At 40.4% G+C, this 15,730-nt stretch overlaps 1 protein-coding gene across 2 annotated transcripts in view; it reads left to right on the forward strand.

Annotated features, from left to right (window-relative positions):
- TESK1 (testis associated actin remodelling kinase 1) overlaps positions 1-15,730 on the forward strand; it is a 119,388-nt gene that overhangs the window by 58,836 nt on the left and 44,822 nt on the right. The window contains exons 2-8 of one of the 2 annotated variants that reach the window (XM_063453538.1): positions 198-319; positions 731-779; positions 1,553-1,699; positions 1,792-1,874; positions 3,103-3,184; positions 3,286-3,369; positions 6,922-7,011. In XM_063453538.1, the coding sequence (XP_063309608.1) occupies positions 198-319; positions 731-779; positions 1,553-1,699; positions 1,792-1,874; positions 3,103-3,184; positions 3,286-3,369; positions 6,922-7,011 (657 nt within the window). Of the gene's footprint in view, positions 1-197; positions 320-628; positions 780-1,552; positions 1,700-1,791; positions 1,875-3,102; positions 3,185-3,285; positions 3,370-6,921; positions 7,012-15,730 lie in introns of those variants that run through there. The other variant, XM_063453539.1, reaches the window with a different exon arrangement.

Below are 15,730 nucleotides of genomic sequence, written 5' to 3' on the forward strand. Positions count from 1 at the left end.
CCACCTCTATTTACCAATATAAGGCATGACCTGTGCCTCTCATCATGTACCTCATTCTCTGCGTGTTAAACACAGAAACATTTATACCATCATACAATCTTTCTCTCATTGTTGCATGCAGTGTTGTGCGTTCTGTGTGAAAATGCAGTTTCAGTGGTTATAGTTGATTTAACCACTCTCTCCCTCTCTGCCTCCAGGTGCGGCATCGCCAGTCGGGACAGATCATGGTGCTGAAGATGAATAAAATGATCAGTAACCGTGCTAACATGCTGCGAGAGGTGCAACTAATGAATCGGCTCTGTCACCCCAATATCTTAAGGTATCGATCCCAAACTTGCTTTATAAACCTGCATCTGTCCCAAGTCTTTTATCATGCACTGAAAATGTATCTTTGTATTGTGCTGACAAATCAATGGCCGGTACGGCAGCGAGGGTTATAGGCTGCAGCCACGATTAGTGTTACCAGACAGCCATTTAAACTTTTATCTCACAAGACCGTGTTTACAATAAATCAGTTGGAGAGAGAGACTGTAGACACCAGAACAACTACAGTAAGCTGTAGAGATTGTGGTGATTACAGTTTCCCTTTATGTTTTGTTTAATCATTGCTGTCTGTATCTCTTTGTAGGCTTTTGTTACTGTTTGCTGTGTGATCCTGTTTATGCGCTATAAAACCTGTGGAATAGATTTGCTGCCCCATAGATTGATTCATATTCCTCTCTTGCCTTAGGTTTATGGGTGTCTGTGTTCAGCAGGGACAACTTCATGCCCTGACAGAGGTAAGGAAATGCAAACACTGCGTTAATCTATAGTGTAAGTCAGGGTTTGCTGCAAAGCTGTTAACACTCCAAGTACCATAACAACTTTAGCTTAATGAAGCACTTTTGGTGCATTAATCATGTCCCTGCAGTCTTACTGCTCAATTATCTGCAATTTAGGAGTTTAATCAATTTGTTTATGCAGCTACAGTTAGCCTGGCTGAGACTCTCACAGTCTACATTTTTAGTGTACTTTACTGCGCAGTGTGTTTATTTAGATTTTTAATTTTATTTTCTGCCCTGTGAATCGTGTGCCTTTTTATACATTTCTCAGTGAGTTGCAATACAGATCACTGAGAATGGTGGAAGACAAGCACACTCTAGCTCTAGAAAACCTCCCCGACTGTCTGACTGATAGCCAGGGAGGAATTTCAGTCCCCAGTTATAAAAGAGCCAATTCTGAAATGAGACTCTTTTTATTAGCGTCCAGCTTATAGAGCACTCCAGCAAGCTGAAGTGGTGTGTGAATCAGGGAAGGTTTGGAACCGCTAGATGATCAGGCCCATTACGGATGCTAGGAGCCATACAAACCACTACCAGTCAGGACCTCTGTTGTTTAACCATTTAGCAGCCAGCTACTGTAATTTCTACCTTTTAACCACTAAATGCTTGTAAACTAACACCAGTAATTTGTGAAATAAAACAAGAGTGTGTACACCGCCCTTGCTACCCACAGGCTACATGTCCCACAGGTCAGGATGTCCTTCTAATAAGCATATAATGTGTGTTTTCAGTATATTAATGGTGGCAACCTGGAGCAGCTCCTGCAGAGTACCGAGCCCCTCTCGTGGTCTGTACGTGTTAAGCTGAGTCTGGACATTGCTAGAGGCCTGGTTTACCTCCACTCCAAGGGTGTCTTTCACAGAGACCTGACCTCCAAGGTAAATTCTCCCATACTTGCTCTATGATCCCTGGTTAAATATCCAGTACTGCCTCACTGTTCCAGTTTACCCGTATAATTTCTTGTCCCCAGAACTGCCTGGTGAGATGTGATGAGAATGGTTACACGGCTGTGGTCGGTGATTTTGGTTTGGCAGAGAAGATTCCTGATCGTAGGTGAGAAGATAAGTATGAGCTGGGCAGTTATTTAGCATAAAGTATGCACACCGCACTCAGGTAGATGCATAAAGAAATACGGGAAGCATTCCTTGCTGTGCCAGTTTAATAGGAATAGTGCAGACACTACATAAATCCACCAGAGTATTATGCAAAGATACCAACATTTCCAAGACGTAAAATATCTATGCATGGGATGAAATGGGGATAGTCTTATTTAGCATTATATGGTGTAGTAAGGGACCCGCTAGACTGCAGTAAAACCAATGATGGCAAAAGGACGTGTTATATGAAGGTTCTTATCTTCCTGTCTCCTTACTTATTGGACGTGTTATTTGGAGGTTCTCTTCTTTCTGTCTCCTTATTGGATGTGTTATATGAAGGTTCTCTTCTTTCTCTCTCATTATTGGACGTGTTATATGAAGGTTCTCTTTTTTCTTTCTCATTATTGGATGTGTTATATGAAGGTTCTCTTCTTTGTCTCTCATTATTAGATGTGTTATATGAAGGTTCTCTTCTTTCTGTCTCCTTATTGGATGTGTTATATAAAGGTTCTCTTCATTCTGTCTCCTTATTGGATGTGTTATGAAGGTTCTCTTCTTTCTCTCTCATTATTGGATGTGTTATATGAAGGTTCTCTTCTTTCTGTCTCATTATTGGATGTGTTATATGCAGGTTCTCTTCTTTCTGTCTCATTATTGGGTGTGTTATATAAAGGTTCTCTTCTTTCTGTCTCATTATTGGATGTGTTATATGAAGGTTCTCTTCTTTCTGTCTCATTATTGGATGTGTTATATGAAGGTTCTCTTCTTTCTCTCTCATTATTGGGCGTGTTATATAAAGGTTCTCTTCTTTCTCTCTCATTATTGGATGTGTTATATAAAGGTTCTCTTCATTCTGTCTCCTTATTGGACGTGTTATATGAAGGTTCTCTTCTTTCTCTCTCATTATTGGATGTGTTATATGAAGGTTCTCTTCTTTCTCTCTCATTATTGGATGTGTTATTTGAAGGTTCTCTTCTTTCTGTCTCCTTATTGGATGTGTTTATATAAAGGTTCTCTTCTTTCTGCCTCATTATTGGACGTGTTATATGACGTTTCTCTTCTTTCTGTCTCCTTATTGGATGTGCTATATGAAAGTTCTATTTCTTCTGATCCTTTCAGCCTCTCTCGTCATTTAAAGTTCACTTACTCTTCCCTTAAAATCCTGTTTGTTTTTTATTTTGCAGTCAGACTGAGCCCTTGTCTGTGGTTGGTTCCCCCTACTGGATGGCCCCAGAGGTGCTTCGTGGGGATCTGTACAATGAGAAGGTAGATGGAGAAACACACTTCTCATAGAAAGATGTTATGTGTGAAGTAGGTCACTGTTGATTTTGTTCCCCCACATGTTAATCACTTTTGGTTTCCTTTAGGCAGACGTTTTTGCCTTTGGCATTATCTTATGTGAGATCATTGCTCGGATACCCGCTGATCCCGATTACCTTCCACGCACAGAGGTAAGTCATTGTGTGACAGTCACATTAAGGTAGACGGTCTGTGACCCACCTGCTCCCTAGAGACAGCCACACTCAAGAATAAAGAACATGTTATAATGTTTTGTTATTACAGATCAGTCTTTTATAACAGCTTATTAGTCAATTGTTATAAATTACAGTTTATTATATTAGTGAATTATTATAGCTTGGTGTATTACAGTGTTGATACACCTTTTTTTATTAGTGTATTACATTAATACACCTTTTTCTATTAGTGTATTATTACAGCCCAGTGCATTATTATAAGATGGGGTAGAGTTACAGATTGGTGTATGTGACGAAGTGCCCTTCGCCACTTGTGCCTGGAGAGGACTAATTGCTAGCCTCCTGCCTTCCGACTATGGGCCCTGTGCTGATAGCTGTATTTTACCCTGCAATAAGGTTTATTTGGGTATTTCTGCCGGGGTGTTTGGGACTTTCAGTATGTGAGTAGTGCTACCCCAGATAGCTATGCCATGGAGCCTATTCGTGTAACGAAAGACTTTGGCTCCATGGCGATTGAATTGTATGTATGTGATCTGAGCGCCATTTAATAATAATGTGCACTCAGATCTAAGCTATCTGGGAATATGTTGCATGTATATGTTTTATGTAGTAATTGTAACATTGTGTAATTTTATGTCTTTTTGTAACCATGTGGTTAATGGAGTCGTGCCGCTGTCCTGGGAGATAATTTGATTACTTCCCAATTATCTCCAGGATAGAGAGGAGGGATTGTGATGTCACTGTTGGGAGTGTTTTGTTTGTATTGTCTGTGATTGGTTGTACTGTGTCCCACCCTGTGGGATGTCCCCTTGCATGGGGACTTGCATAAAAGCCAGTGTGTGGTCATTAAAATCAGATCATCTTGAACCTTTCTTGAAGCCTTGGCTCATGTTTGGGGGAAGGGATACCTACACTCTGGGGATTGCTATAATCACTTACTCCCCAGAGTAAGCTCTTGCAATAGCTTGATTTGTTCCTGCTACGCTCTCTGGATTTCGGAGAGGCTCACCCACTGGGAGCTGGATCCTGGTCGTGGATCCAGGGTGGGTGGAGACGGCGAGACCCCGGCGCAGCTGCATCGCTGGAAGTGGGGTCTGCAGTGCTGATGGTGTCGGTTGGAGTGCTTGGAGGCCTCAGCGAGCACTAGGAGCATCGATTGGCGGAGGTACTCAGTCGGAGTGCCAGCGTTCCGTCACAGTGTATTATTACATCTTAGTGTATTAGCAAATGATTACATCTTGGTCTATTAGTGTATTATTACAGCTTTGTGTATTAGTGTGTTATCACAGCGTGGTATATATGTATGGTAGGCAATATTGTATAAATAAAATGAGACCACACAATAACCACAGACAATGTTTGTTTACTTTTCAATGGGCTTGGCCGTGGTGCTTATTCAAAGCTCAAGGGGCTTACAACCATAACTTTGTAACCATAACCATATAACAAATGGTTCACGACCTTTCAAAACTTTTAATGGACCACTATAGTCACCCAGACCACTTTAGCTCAATGAAGTGGTCTGGGTGCCAGGTCCCCCAGGTTTTAACTCTGCAGCTGAAATCTATGTTTTTATTACTGGGTTAATCCAGCCTCTAGTGGCTGTCTTCTTAACAGCAGCTAGAGGCGCTTCCATGACACTCAGTGCGAAGATCAGATTCAACCAACCTCCTTGTAACGGAACTCCCTTTACCCCGGCTGGGTACCTCCGCCAAGGACTGCTTCGTAGCTGGAGCAGGAGACAAACCGCAGCACTTCTGCCCACAGTCGCCGTGGCTTGACTGGGGCCTTGGAACCGCTCTCTCCTGGAGCCGAATGGGGAATTCGCTCTAGACACCCCCAGGCACTGGACGACGCTCAGTCCTGGGAGCTCTAGTCCTTACAAGGACTTTCCCCATTGAATCCCCCACACTGGAACAGAGATTAAAGAATAGCCCTTTCCCCTCCCAGTAACCCGACTACACATACTTCTGGGAGTACAAGCTGGAATACCTTTATTGGCAGCCACAACTGGCCTTATATGCAGGTCCCCATGCAAGGGGCACTCCCCCCTGGACCTGAGAGTAAACCACAGTAGAAACAAATGCACAATTACATTGGCTCTCAGATCCAGGACACTCCCATACGTAATAAGATAATCCCTCCCCTGTGCCTGAGAGATGATTGAGTCAAGTACTGTATTAAACTCAATTATCTCCAGGTACAAAAAACACACATTTCCCAAACACCCCAAAAGTACCTTAAAAATACATATAACCCCACAAACATCCCCTGATAGCCCCAATCTGGGTGAACAACATATCCAAAAATCACCTAGACAGGTTCAGGGGTTCAGAAATTTCCTGGAAGTCATAATTTGACTGACCGCACGCATGGTCCCATGCCCAAAACAGTTCCAGAGAATCTGGGGTCGCAGTCGGTCTATTTCGGTAGTTTAAAAACCGAACATAGTCAATGTTCTTACCCCCTTGTGCTCGTTCCCCTTGTTCGTGGGAACGTTTCCATCGAACAGCGCCTTTCTAAGTGTTGTAGAACCAAACCCAGGCGATCATGGAAGTCCAGCGGTGTTCAGGAGCTTCATTGTCTGAAAATAGTTCCATGAACTCGACGACCAAACACTGCAACCTGGTTAATGTGAACAAGATGGCCGCCACCTCGTCCACAGGTATTGCGGCCACCCAGATGAACACTTAGAACACTGAGGTGGAAATTGCTACAAAGTATCAATTAGGCTTTACAAGCTCCAGGGTGGTCTCCGGTTCGTGCGGCTGTTCAGCTCCCTCCTCCTCCGCGCCGGTCCGGTCAGCTCCCAGTGTAAGTCTTGCGGCTGCGCTCTGACCCTGCGGCTCTCGCGAGATTTACTCTGGGAGCTGACAGAGGTGCTGACCGGACCGGCGTGGAGGAGGAGGTTGCTGACAGGAGCTGCAGGAGAGGTAAGTAACAGCACACAGCCCCCATAATACAGACAGTGACTCGTGTATAGTAGAGTTGGGGTTTTTCAGCACAAAAAATGTGCTGAAAAACTCTGCTTATACTCGAGTATATACGGTATGTGTCTCTTTGTTAGCCTGAAATCCAAAATGGAGTCTGCTCTGTTCTGAGTGACTCTGACAATATACACTTTTAATTTCTGTTTTAGCACAAAATGTCTGCCGATATAAATATCCTGACAATATTGAGTTAGTGTAAATTTATAGGATCTCAGTGATAATATTGCGTTAGTGTTAATATTTAGGGTTCCAATGAGCCGATTGGCTGTATATTATGAGCTGGTTTTTTTTTTTTTTTTTATATCTATTACAGTAATTTTGTTATGTTAATATCGCTGTTTTTTCAGAATAACCAAAACACTTGTTGCTTCACAATGTCCTCCAACAGCTTAAATACATTACAGTAGGTCCATGTTCTCCAGATAAGTGTCTGCTTCACTGGCCCATTGCCATGTATTTGATTTGGAATTAATGATGCTGATGCTATTTTTTATTAAATATTTTGTAGTTCTTACATTCTCTCCTTTCTGTCCTGCAGGATTTTGGGCTGGATATCAAAGCGTTTCGTGATATGGTGCAGGCTAATTGCCCCCCGTCCTTTCTGCAGATGGCATTTCACTGTTGCAGGGTACGTTGGGAGTGGGGTTCAGTACATGACATCCATTTAACAATGCTGAACCAAAAGGGAAATTTTAACATTATTCATAATTGAAAACGCCCTTCATTACTGTTAGAAGCCGCTATAAATCCTTCAGATTGTGGATGAATTTTACCTTGTTCCTGCTTTGTGAGTCTGACTTGAAGCGTGAGTGTCATTGCTATTTGATAGAAGATAAGGATATGTGTGTGTCTACAGTCCATAAAGAGTCAATGCTGAAAATCATGCTCATTACAGAACATATCCATCCGCATCGCACTATATTAAATACTCAGAGCTAATTACCATCAGTAAGATATCCATCCGCAGCGCTCTATATTAAATACTCAGATCTAATTACCATCAGTAAGATATCCATCCGCAGCGCTCTATATTAAATACTCAGAGCTAATTACCATCGGTAAGATATCCATCCGCAGCGCTCTATATTAAATACTCAGAGCTAATTAACATCACTGACATCCAGACGCAGCGCTCTATATTAAATACTCAGAGCTAATTACTATCAGTAAGATATCCATCCACAGCGCTCTATATTAAATACTCAGAGCTAATTACCATCAGTAAGATATCCATCCGCAGCGCTCTATATTAAATACTCAGAGCTAATTACCATCAGTAAGATATCCATCCGCAGCGCTCTATATTAAATACTCAGAGCTAATTACCATCAGTAAGATATCCATCCGCAGCGCTCTATATTAAATACTCAGAGCTAATTACCATCAGTAAGATATCCATCCGCAGCGCTCTATATTAAATACTCAGAGCTAATTACCATCAGTATGATATCCATCCGCAGCGCTCTATATTAAATACTCAGAGCTAATTACCATCAGTGTGATATCCATCCGCATCGCACTATATTAAATACTCAGAGCTAATTACCATCAGTGACATCCATCCGCAGCGCTCTATATTAAATACTCAGATCTAATTACCATCAGTAAGATATCCATCCGCAGCGCTCTATATTAAATACTCAGAGCTAATTACCATCAGTGACATCCATCCGCAGCGCGCTATATTAAATACTCAGATCTAATTACCATCAGTAAGATATCCATCCGCAGCGCTCTATATTAAATACTCAGAGCTAATTACCATCAGTAAGATATCATCCGCAGCGCTCTATATTAAATACTCAGAGCTAATTACCATCAGTAAGATATCCATCCGCAGCGCTCTATATTAAATACTCAGAGCTAATTACCATCAGTATGATATCCATCCGCAGCGCTCTATATTAAATACTCAGAGCTAATTACCATCAGTAAGATATCCATCCGCAGCGCTCTATATTAAATACTCAGAGCTAATTACCATCAGTAAGATATCCATCCGCATCGCTCTATATTAAATACTCAGAGCTAATTACCATCAGTAAGATATCCATCCGCAGCGCTCTATATTAAATACTCAGAGCTAATTACCATCAGTGATATCCATCCGCAGCGCTCTATATTAAATACTCAGAGCCAAGTACCATCAGTAAGATATCCATCCGCAACTCTCTATATTAAATACTCAGAGCTAATTACCATCAGTATGATATCCATCCGCAGCGCTCTATATTAAATACTCAGAGCTAATTACCATCAGTAAGATATCCATCCGCAGCGCGCTATATTAAATACTCAGAGCTAATTACCATCAGTAAGATATCCATCCGCAGCGCTCTATATTAAATACTCAGAGCTAATTACCATCAGTAAGATATCCATCCGCAGCGCGCTATATTAAATACTCAGAGCTAATTACCATCAGTAAGATATCCATCCGCAGCGCTCTATATTAAATACTCAGAGCTAATTACCATCAGTAAGATATCCATCCGCATCGCTCTATATTAAATACTCAGAGCTAATTACCATCAGTAAGATATCCATCCGCAGCGCTCTATATTAAATACTCAGAGCTAATTACCATCAGTAAGATATCCATCCGCAGCGCTCTATATTAAATACTCAGAGCTAATTACCATCAGTAAGATATCCATCCGCATCGCTCTATATTAAATACTCAGAGCTAATTACCATCAGTAAGATATCCATCCGCAGCGCTCTATATTAAATACTCAGAGCTAATTACCATCAGTGATATCCATCCGCAGCGCTCTATATTAAATACTCAGAGCCAAGTACCATCAGTAAGATATCCATCCGCAACTCTCTATATTAAATACTCAGAGCTAATTACCATCAGTATGATATCCATCCGCAGCGCTCTATATTAAATACTCAGAGCTAATTACCATCAGTAAGATATCCATCCGCAGCGCGCTATATTAAATACTCAGAGCTAATTACCATCAGTAAGATATCCATCCGCAGCGCTCTATATTAAATACTCAGAGCTAATTACCATCAGTAAGATATCCATCCGCAGCGCGCTATATTAAATACTCAGAGCTAATTACCATCAGTAAGATATCCATCCGCAGCGCTCTATATTAAATACTCAGAGCTAATTACCATCAGTAAGATATCCATCCGCAGCGCGCTATATTAAATACTCAGAGCTAATTACCATCAGTAAGATATCCATCCGCAGCGCGCTATATTAAATACTCAGAGCCAAGTACCATCAGTAAGATATCCATCCGCAGCGCGCTATATTAAATACTCAGAGCTAATTACCATCAGTAAGATATCCATCCGCAGCGCGCTATATTAAATACTCAGAGCTAATTACCATCAGTAAGATATCCATCCGCAGCGCTCTATATTAAATACTCAGAGCTAATTACCATCAGTAAGATATCCATACGCAGCGCTCTATATTAAATACTCAGAGCTAATTACCATCAGTAAGATATCCATCCACAGCGCTCTATATTAAATACTCAGAGCTAATTACCATCAGTAAGATATCCATCCACAGCGCTCTATATTAAATACTCAGAGCTAATTACCATCAGTAAGATATCCATCCGCAGCGCTCTATATTAAATACTCAGAGCTAATTACCATCAGTAAGATATCCATCCGCAGCGCGCTATATTAAATACTCAGAGCTAATTACCATCAGTATGATATCATCCGCAGCGCTCTATATTAAATACTCAGAGCTAATTACCATCAGTAAGATATCCATCCGCAGCGCGCTATATTAAATACTCAGAGCTAATTACCATCAGTATGATATCATCCGCAGCGCTCTATATTAAATACTCAGAGCTAATTACCATCAGTAAGATATCCATCCGCAGCGCTCTATATTAAATACTCAGAGCCAAGTACCATCAGTAAGATATCCATCCGCAGCGCTCTATATTAAATACTCAGAGCCAAGTACCATCAGTAAGATATCCATCCGCATCGCGCTATATTAAATACTCAGAGCTAATTACCATCAGTAAGATATCCATCCGCAGCGCGCTATATTAAATACTCAGAGCTAATTACCATCAGTAAGATATCCATCCGCAGCGCGCTATATTAAATACTCAGAGCTAATTACCATCAGTAAGATATCCATCCGCAGCGCTCTATATTAAATACTCAGAGCTAATTACCATCAGTATGATATCATCCGCAGCGCTCTATATTAAATACTCAGAGCTAATTACCATCAGTAAGATATCCATCCGCAGCGCGCTATATTAAATACTCAGAGCTAATTACCATCAGTATGATATCATCCGCAGCGCTCTATATTAAATACTCAGAGCCAAGTACCATCAGTAAGATATCCATCCGCATCGCGCTATATTAAATACTCAGAGCTAATTACCATCAGTAAGATATCCATCCGCAGCGCGCTATATTAAATACTCAGAGCCAAGTACCATCAGTAAGATATCCATCCGCAGCGCTCTATATTAAATACTCAGAGCTAATTACCATCAGTAAGATATCCATCCGCAGCGCTCTATATTAAATACTCACAGCTAATTACCATCAGTAAGATATCCATCCGCAGCGCTTTATATTAAATACTCAGAGCTAATTACCATCAGTATGATATCCATCCGCAGCGCTTTATATTAAATACTCAGAGCTAATTACCATCAGTGATATCCATCCGCAGCGCTCTATATTAAATACTCAGAGCTAATTACCATCAGTAAGATATCCATCCGCAGCGCTCTATATTAAATACTCAGAGCTAATTACCATCAGTATGATATCATCCGCAGCGCTCTATATTAAATACTCAGAGCTAATTACCATCAGTAAGATATCCATCCGCAGCGCTCTATATTAAATACTCAGAGCTAATTACCATCAGTAAGATATCCATCCGCAGCGCTCTATATTAAATACTCAGAGCTAATTACCATCAGTATGATATCCAACCGCAGCGCTCTATATTAAATACTCAGAGCTAATTAACATCAGTAAGATATCCATCCGCAGCGCTCTATATTAAATACTCAGAGCTAATTACCATCAGTATGATATCCAACCGCAGCGCTCTATATTAAATACTCAGAGCTAATTACCATCAGTAAGATATCCACCCGCAGCGCTCTATATTAAATACTCAGAGCTAATTACCATCAGTGATATCCATCCGCAGCGCTCTATATTAAATACTCAGAGCTAATTACCATCAGTAAGATATCCATCCGCAGCACTCTATATTAAATACTCAGAGCTAATTACCACCAGTAAGATATCCATCCGCAGCGCTCTATATTAAATACTCAGAGCTAATTACCATCAGTAAGATATCCATCCGCATCGCACTATATTAAATACTCAGAGCTAATTACCATCAGTAAGATATCAATCCGCAGCGCTCTATATTAAATACTCAGAGCTAATTACCATCAGTAAGATATCCATCCGCATCGCTCTATATTAAATACTCAGAGCTAATTACCATCAGTAAGATATCCATCCGCAGCGCTCTATATTAAATACTCAGAGCTAATTACCATCAGTAAGATATCAATCCGCAGCGCTCTATATTAAATACTCAGAGCTAATTACCATCAGTAAGATATCCATACGCAGCGCTCTATATTAAATACTCAGAGCTAATTACCATCAGTAAGATATCCATCCGCATCGCTCTATATTAAATACTCAGAGCTAATTACCATCAGTAAGATATCAATCCGCAGCGCTCTATATTAAATACTCAGAGCTAATTACCATCAGTAAGATATCCATACGCAGCGCTCTATATTAAATACTCAGAGCTAATTACCATCAGTAAGATATCAATCCGCAGCGCTCTATATTAAATACTCAGAGCTAATTACCATCAGTAAGATATCCATCCGCATCGCTCTATATTAAATACTCAGAGCTAATTACCATCAGTAAGATATCCATACGCAGCGCTCTATATTAAATACTCAGAGCTAATTACCATCAGTAAGATATCCATCCGCATCGCTCTATATTAAATACTCAGAGCTAATTACCATCAGTAAGATATCCATCCGCAGCGCTCTATATTAAATACTCAGAGCTAATTACCATCAGTAAGATATCCATCCGCATCGCACTATATTAAATACTCAGAGCTAATTACCATCAGTAAGATATCCATCCGCAGCGCTCTATATTAAATACTCAGAGCTAAGTACCATCAGTAAGATATCCATCCGCAGCGCTCTATATTAAATACTCAGAGCTAATTACTATCAGTAAGATATCCATCCGCAGCGCTCTATATTAAATACTCAGAGCTAATTACCATCAGTGACATCCATCCGCAGCGCTCTATATTAAATACTCAGATCTAATTACCATCAGTAAGATATCCATCCGCAGCGCTCTATATTAAATACTCAGAGCTAATTACCATCAGTGACATCCATCCGCAGCGCGCTATATTAAATACTCAGATCTAATTACCATCAGTAAGATATCCATCCGCAGCGCTCTATATTAAATACTCAGAGCTAATTACCATCAGTAAGATATCATCCGCAGCGCTCTATATTAAATACTCAGAGCTAATTACCATCAGTAAGATATCCATCCGCAGCGCTCTATATTAAATACTCAGAGCTAATTACCATCAGTATGATATCCATCCGCAGCGCTCTATATTAAATACTCAGAGCTAATTACCATCAGTAAGATATCCATCCGCAACTCTCTATATTAAATACTCAGAGCTAATTACCATCAGTATGATATCCATCCGCAGCGCTCTATATTAAATACTCAGAGCTAATTACCATCAGTAAGATATCCATCCGCAGCGCTCTATATTAAATACTCAGAGCTAATTACCATCAGTAAGATATCCATCCGCATCGCTCTATATTAAATACTCAGAGCTAATTACCATCAGTAAGATATCCATCCGCAGCGCTCTATATTAAATACTCAGAGCTAATTACCATCAGTGATATCCATCCGCAGCGCTCTATATTAAATACTCAGAGCCAAGTACCATCAGTAAGATATCCATCCGCAACTCTCTATATTAAATACTCAGAGCTAATTACCATCAGTATGATATCCATCCGCAGCGCTCTATATTAAATACTCAGAGCTAATTACCATCAGTAAGATATCCATCCGCAGCGCGCTATATTAAATACTCAGAGCTAATTACCATCAGTAAGATATCCATCCGCAGCGCTCTATATTAAATACTCAGAGCTAATTACCATCAGTAAGATATCCATCCGCAGCGCGCTATATTAAATACTCAGAGCTAATTACCATCAGTAAGATATCCATCCGCAGCGCTCTATATTAAATACTCAGAGCTAATTACCATCAGTAAGATATCCATCCGCATCGCTCTATATTAAATACTCAGAGCTAATTACCATCAGTAAGATATCCATCCGCAGCGCTCTATATTAAATACTCAGAGCTAATTACCATCAGTAAGATATCCATCCGCAGCGCTCTATATTAAATACTCAGAGCTAATTACCATCAGTAAGATATCCATCCGCATCGCTCTATATTAAATACTCAGAGCTAATTACCATCAGTAAGATATCCATCCGCAGCGCTCTATATTAAATACTCAGAGCTAATTACCATCAGTGATATCCATCCGCAGCGCTCTATATTAAATACTCAGAGCCAAGTACCATCAGTAAGATATCCATCCGCAACTCTCTATATTAAATACTCAGAGCTAATTACCATCAGTATGATATCCATCCGCAGCGCTCTATATTAAATACTCAGAGCTAATTACCATCAGTAAGATATCCATCCGCAGCGCGCTATATTAAATACTCAGAGCTAATTACCATCAGTAAGATATCCATCCGCAGCGCTCTATATTAAATACTCAGAGCTAATTACCATCAGTAAGATATCCATCCGCAGCGCGCTATATTAAATACTCAGAGCTAATTACCATCAGTAAGATATCCATCCGCAGCGCTCTATATTAAATACTCAGAGCTAATTACCATCAGTAAGATATCCATCCGCAGCGCGCTATATTAAATACTCAGAGCTAATTACCATCAGTAAGATATCCATCCGCAGCGCGCTATATTAAATACTCAGAGCCAAGTACCATCAGTAAGATATCCATCCGCAGCGCGCTATATTAAATACTCAGAGCTAATTACCATCAGTAAGATATCCATCCGCAGCGCGCTATATTAAATACTCAGAGCTAATTACCATCAGTAAGATATCCATCCGCAGCGCTCTATATTAAATACTCAGAGCTAATTACCATCAGTAAGATATCCATACGCAGCGCTCTATATTAAATACTCAGAGCTAATTACCATCAGTAAGATATCCATCCACAGCGCTCTATATTAAATACTCAGAGCTAATTACCATCAGTAAGATATCCATCCACAGCGCTCTATATTAAATACTCAGAGCTAATTACCATCAGTAAGATATCCATCCGCAGCGCTCTATATTAAATACTCAGAGCTAATTACCATCAGTAAGATATCCATCCGCAGCGCGCTATATTAAATACTCAGAGCTAATTACCATCAGTATGATATCATCCGCAGCGCTCTATATTAAATACTCAGAGCTAATTACCATCAGTAAGATATCCATCCGCAGCGCGCTATATTAAATACTCAGAGCTAATTACCATCAGTATGATATCATCCGCAGCGCTCTATATTAAATACTCAGAGCTAATTACCATCAGTAAGATATCCATCCGCAGCGCTCTATATTAAATACTCAGAGCCAAGTACCATCAGTAAGATATCCATCCGCAGCGCTCTATATTAAATACTCAGAGCCAAGTACCATCAGTAAGATATCCATCCGCATCGCGCTATATTAAATACTCAGAGCTAATTACCATCAGTAAGATATCCATCCGCAGCGCGCTATATTAAATACTCAGAGCTAATTACCATCAGTAAGATATCCATCCGCAGCGCGCTATATTAAATACTCAGAGCTAATTACCATCAGTAAGATATCCATCCGCAGCGCTCTATATTAAATACTCAGAGCTAATTACCATCAGTATGATATCATCCGCAGCGCTCTATATTAAATACTCAGAGCTAATTACCATCAGTAAGATATCCATCCGCAGCGCGCTATATTAAATACTCAGAGCTAATTACCATCAGTATGATATCATCCGCAGCGCTCTATATTAAATACTCAGAGCCAAGTACCATCAGTAAGATATCCATCCGCATCGCGCTATATTAAATACTCAGAGCTAATTACCATCAGTAAGATATCCATCCGCAGCGCGCTATATTAAATACTCAGAGCCAAGTACCATCAGTAAGATATCCATCCGC

This window comes from Pelobates fuscus, chromosome 5 (genome assembly GCF_036172605.1).
Source record: "Pelobates fuscus isolate aPelFus1 chromosome 5, aPelFus1.pri, whole genome shotgun sequence".
NCBI lineage: Eukaryota > Metazoa > Chordata > Amphibia > Anura > Pelobatidae > Pelobates > Pelobates fuscus.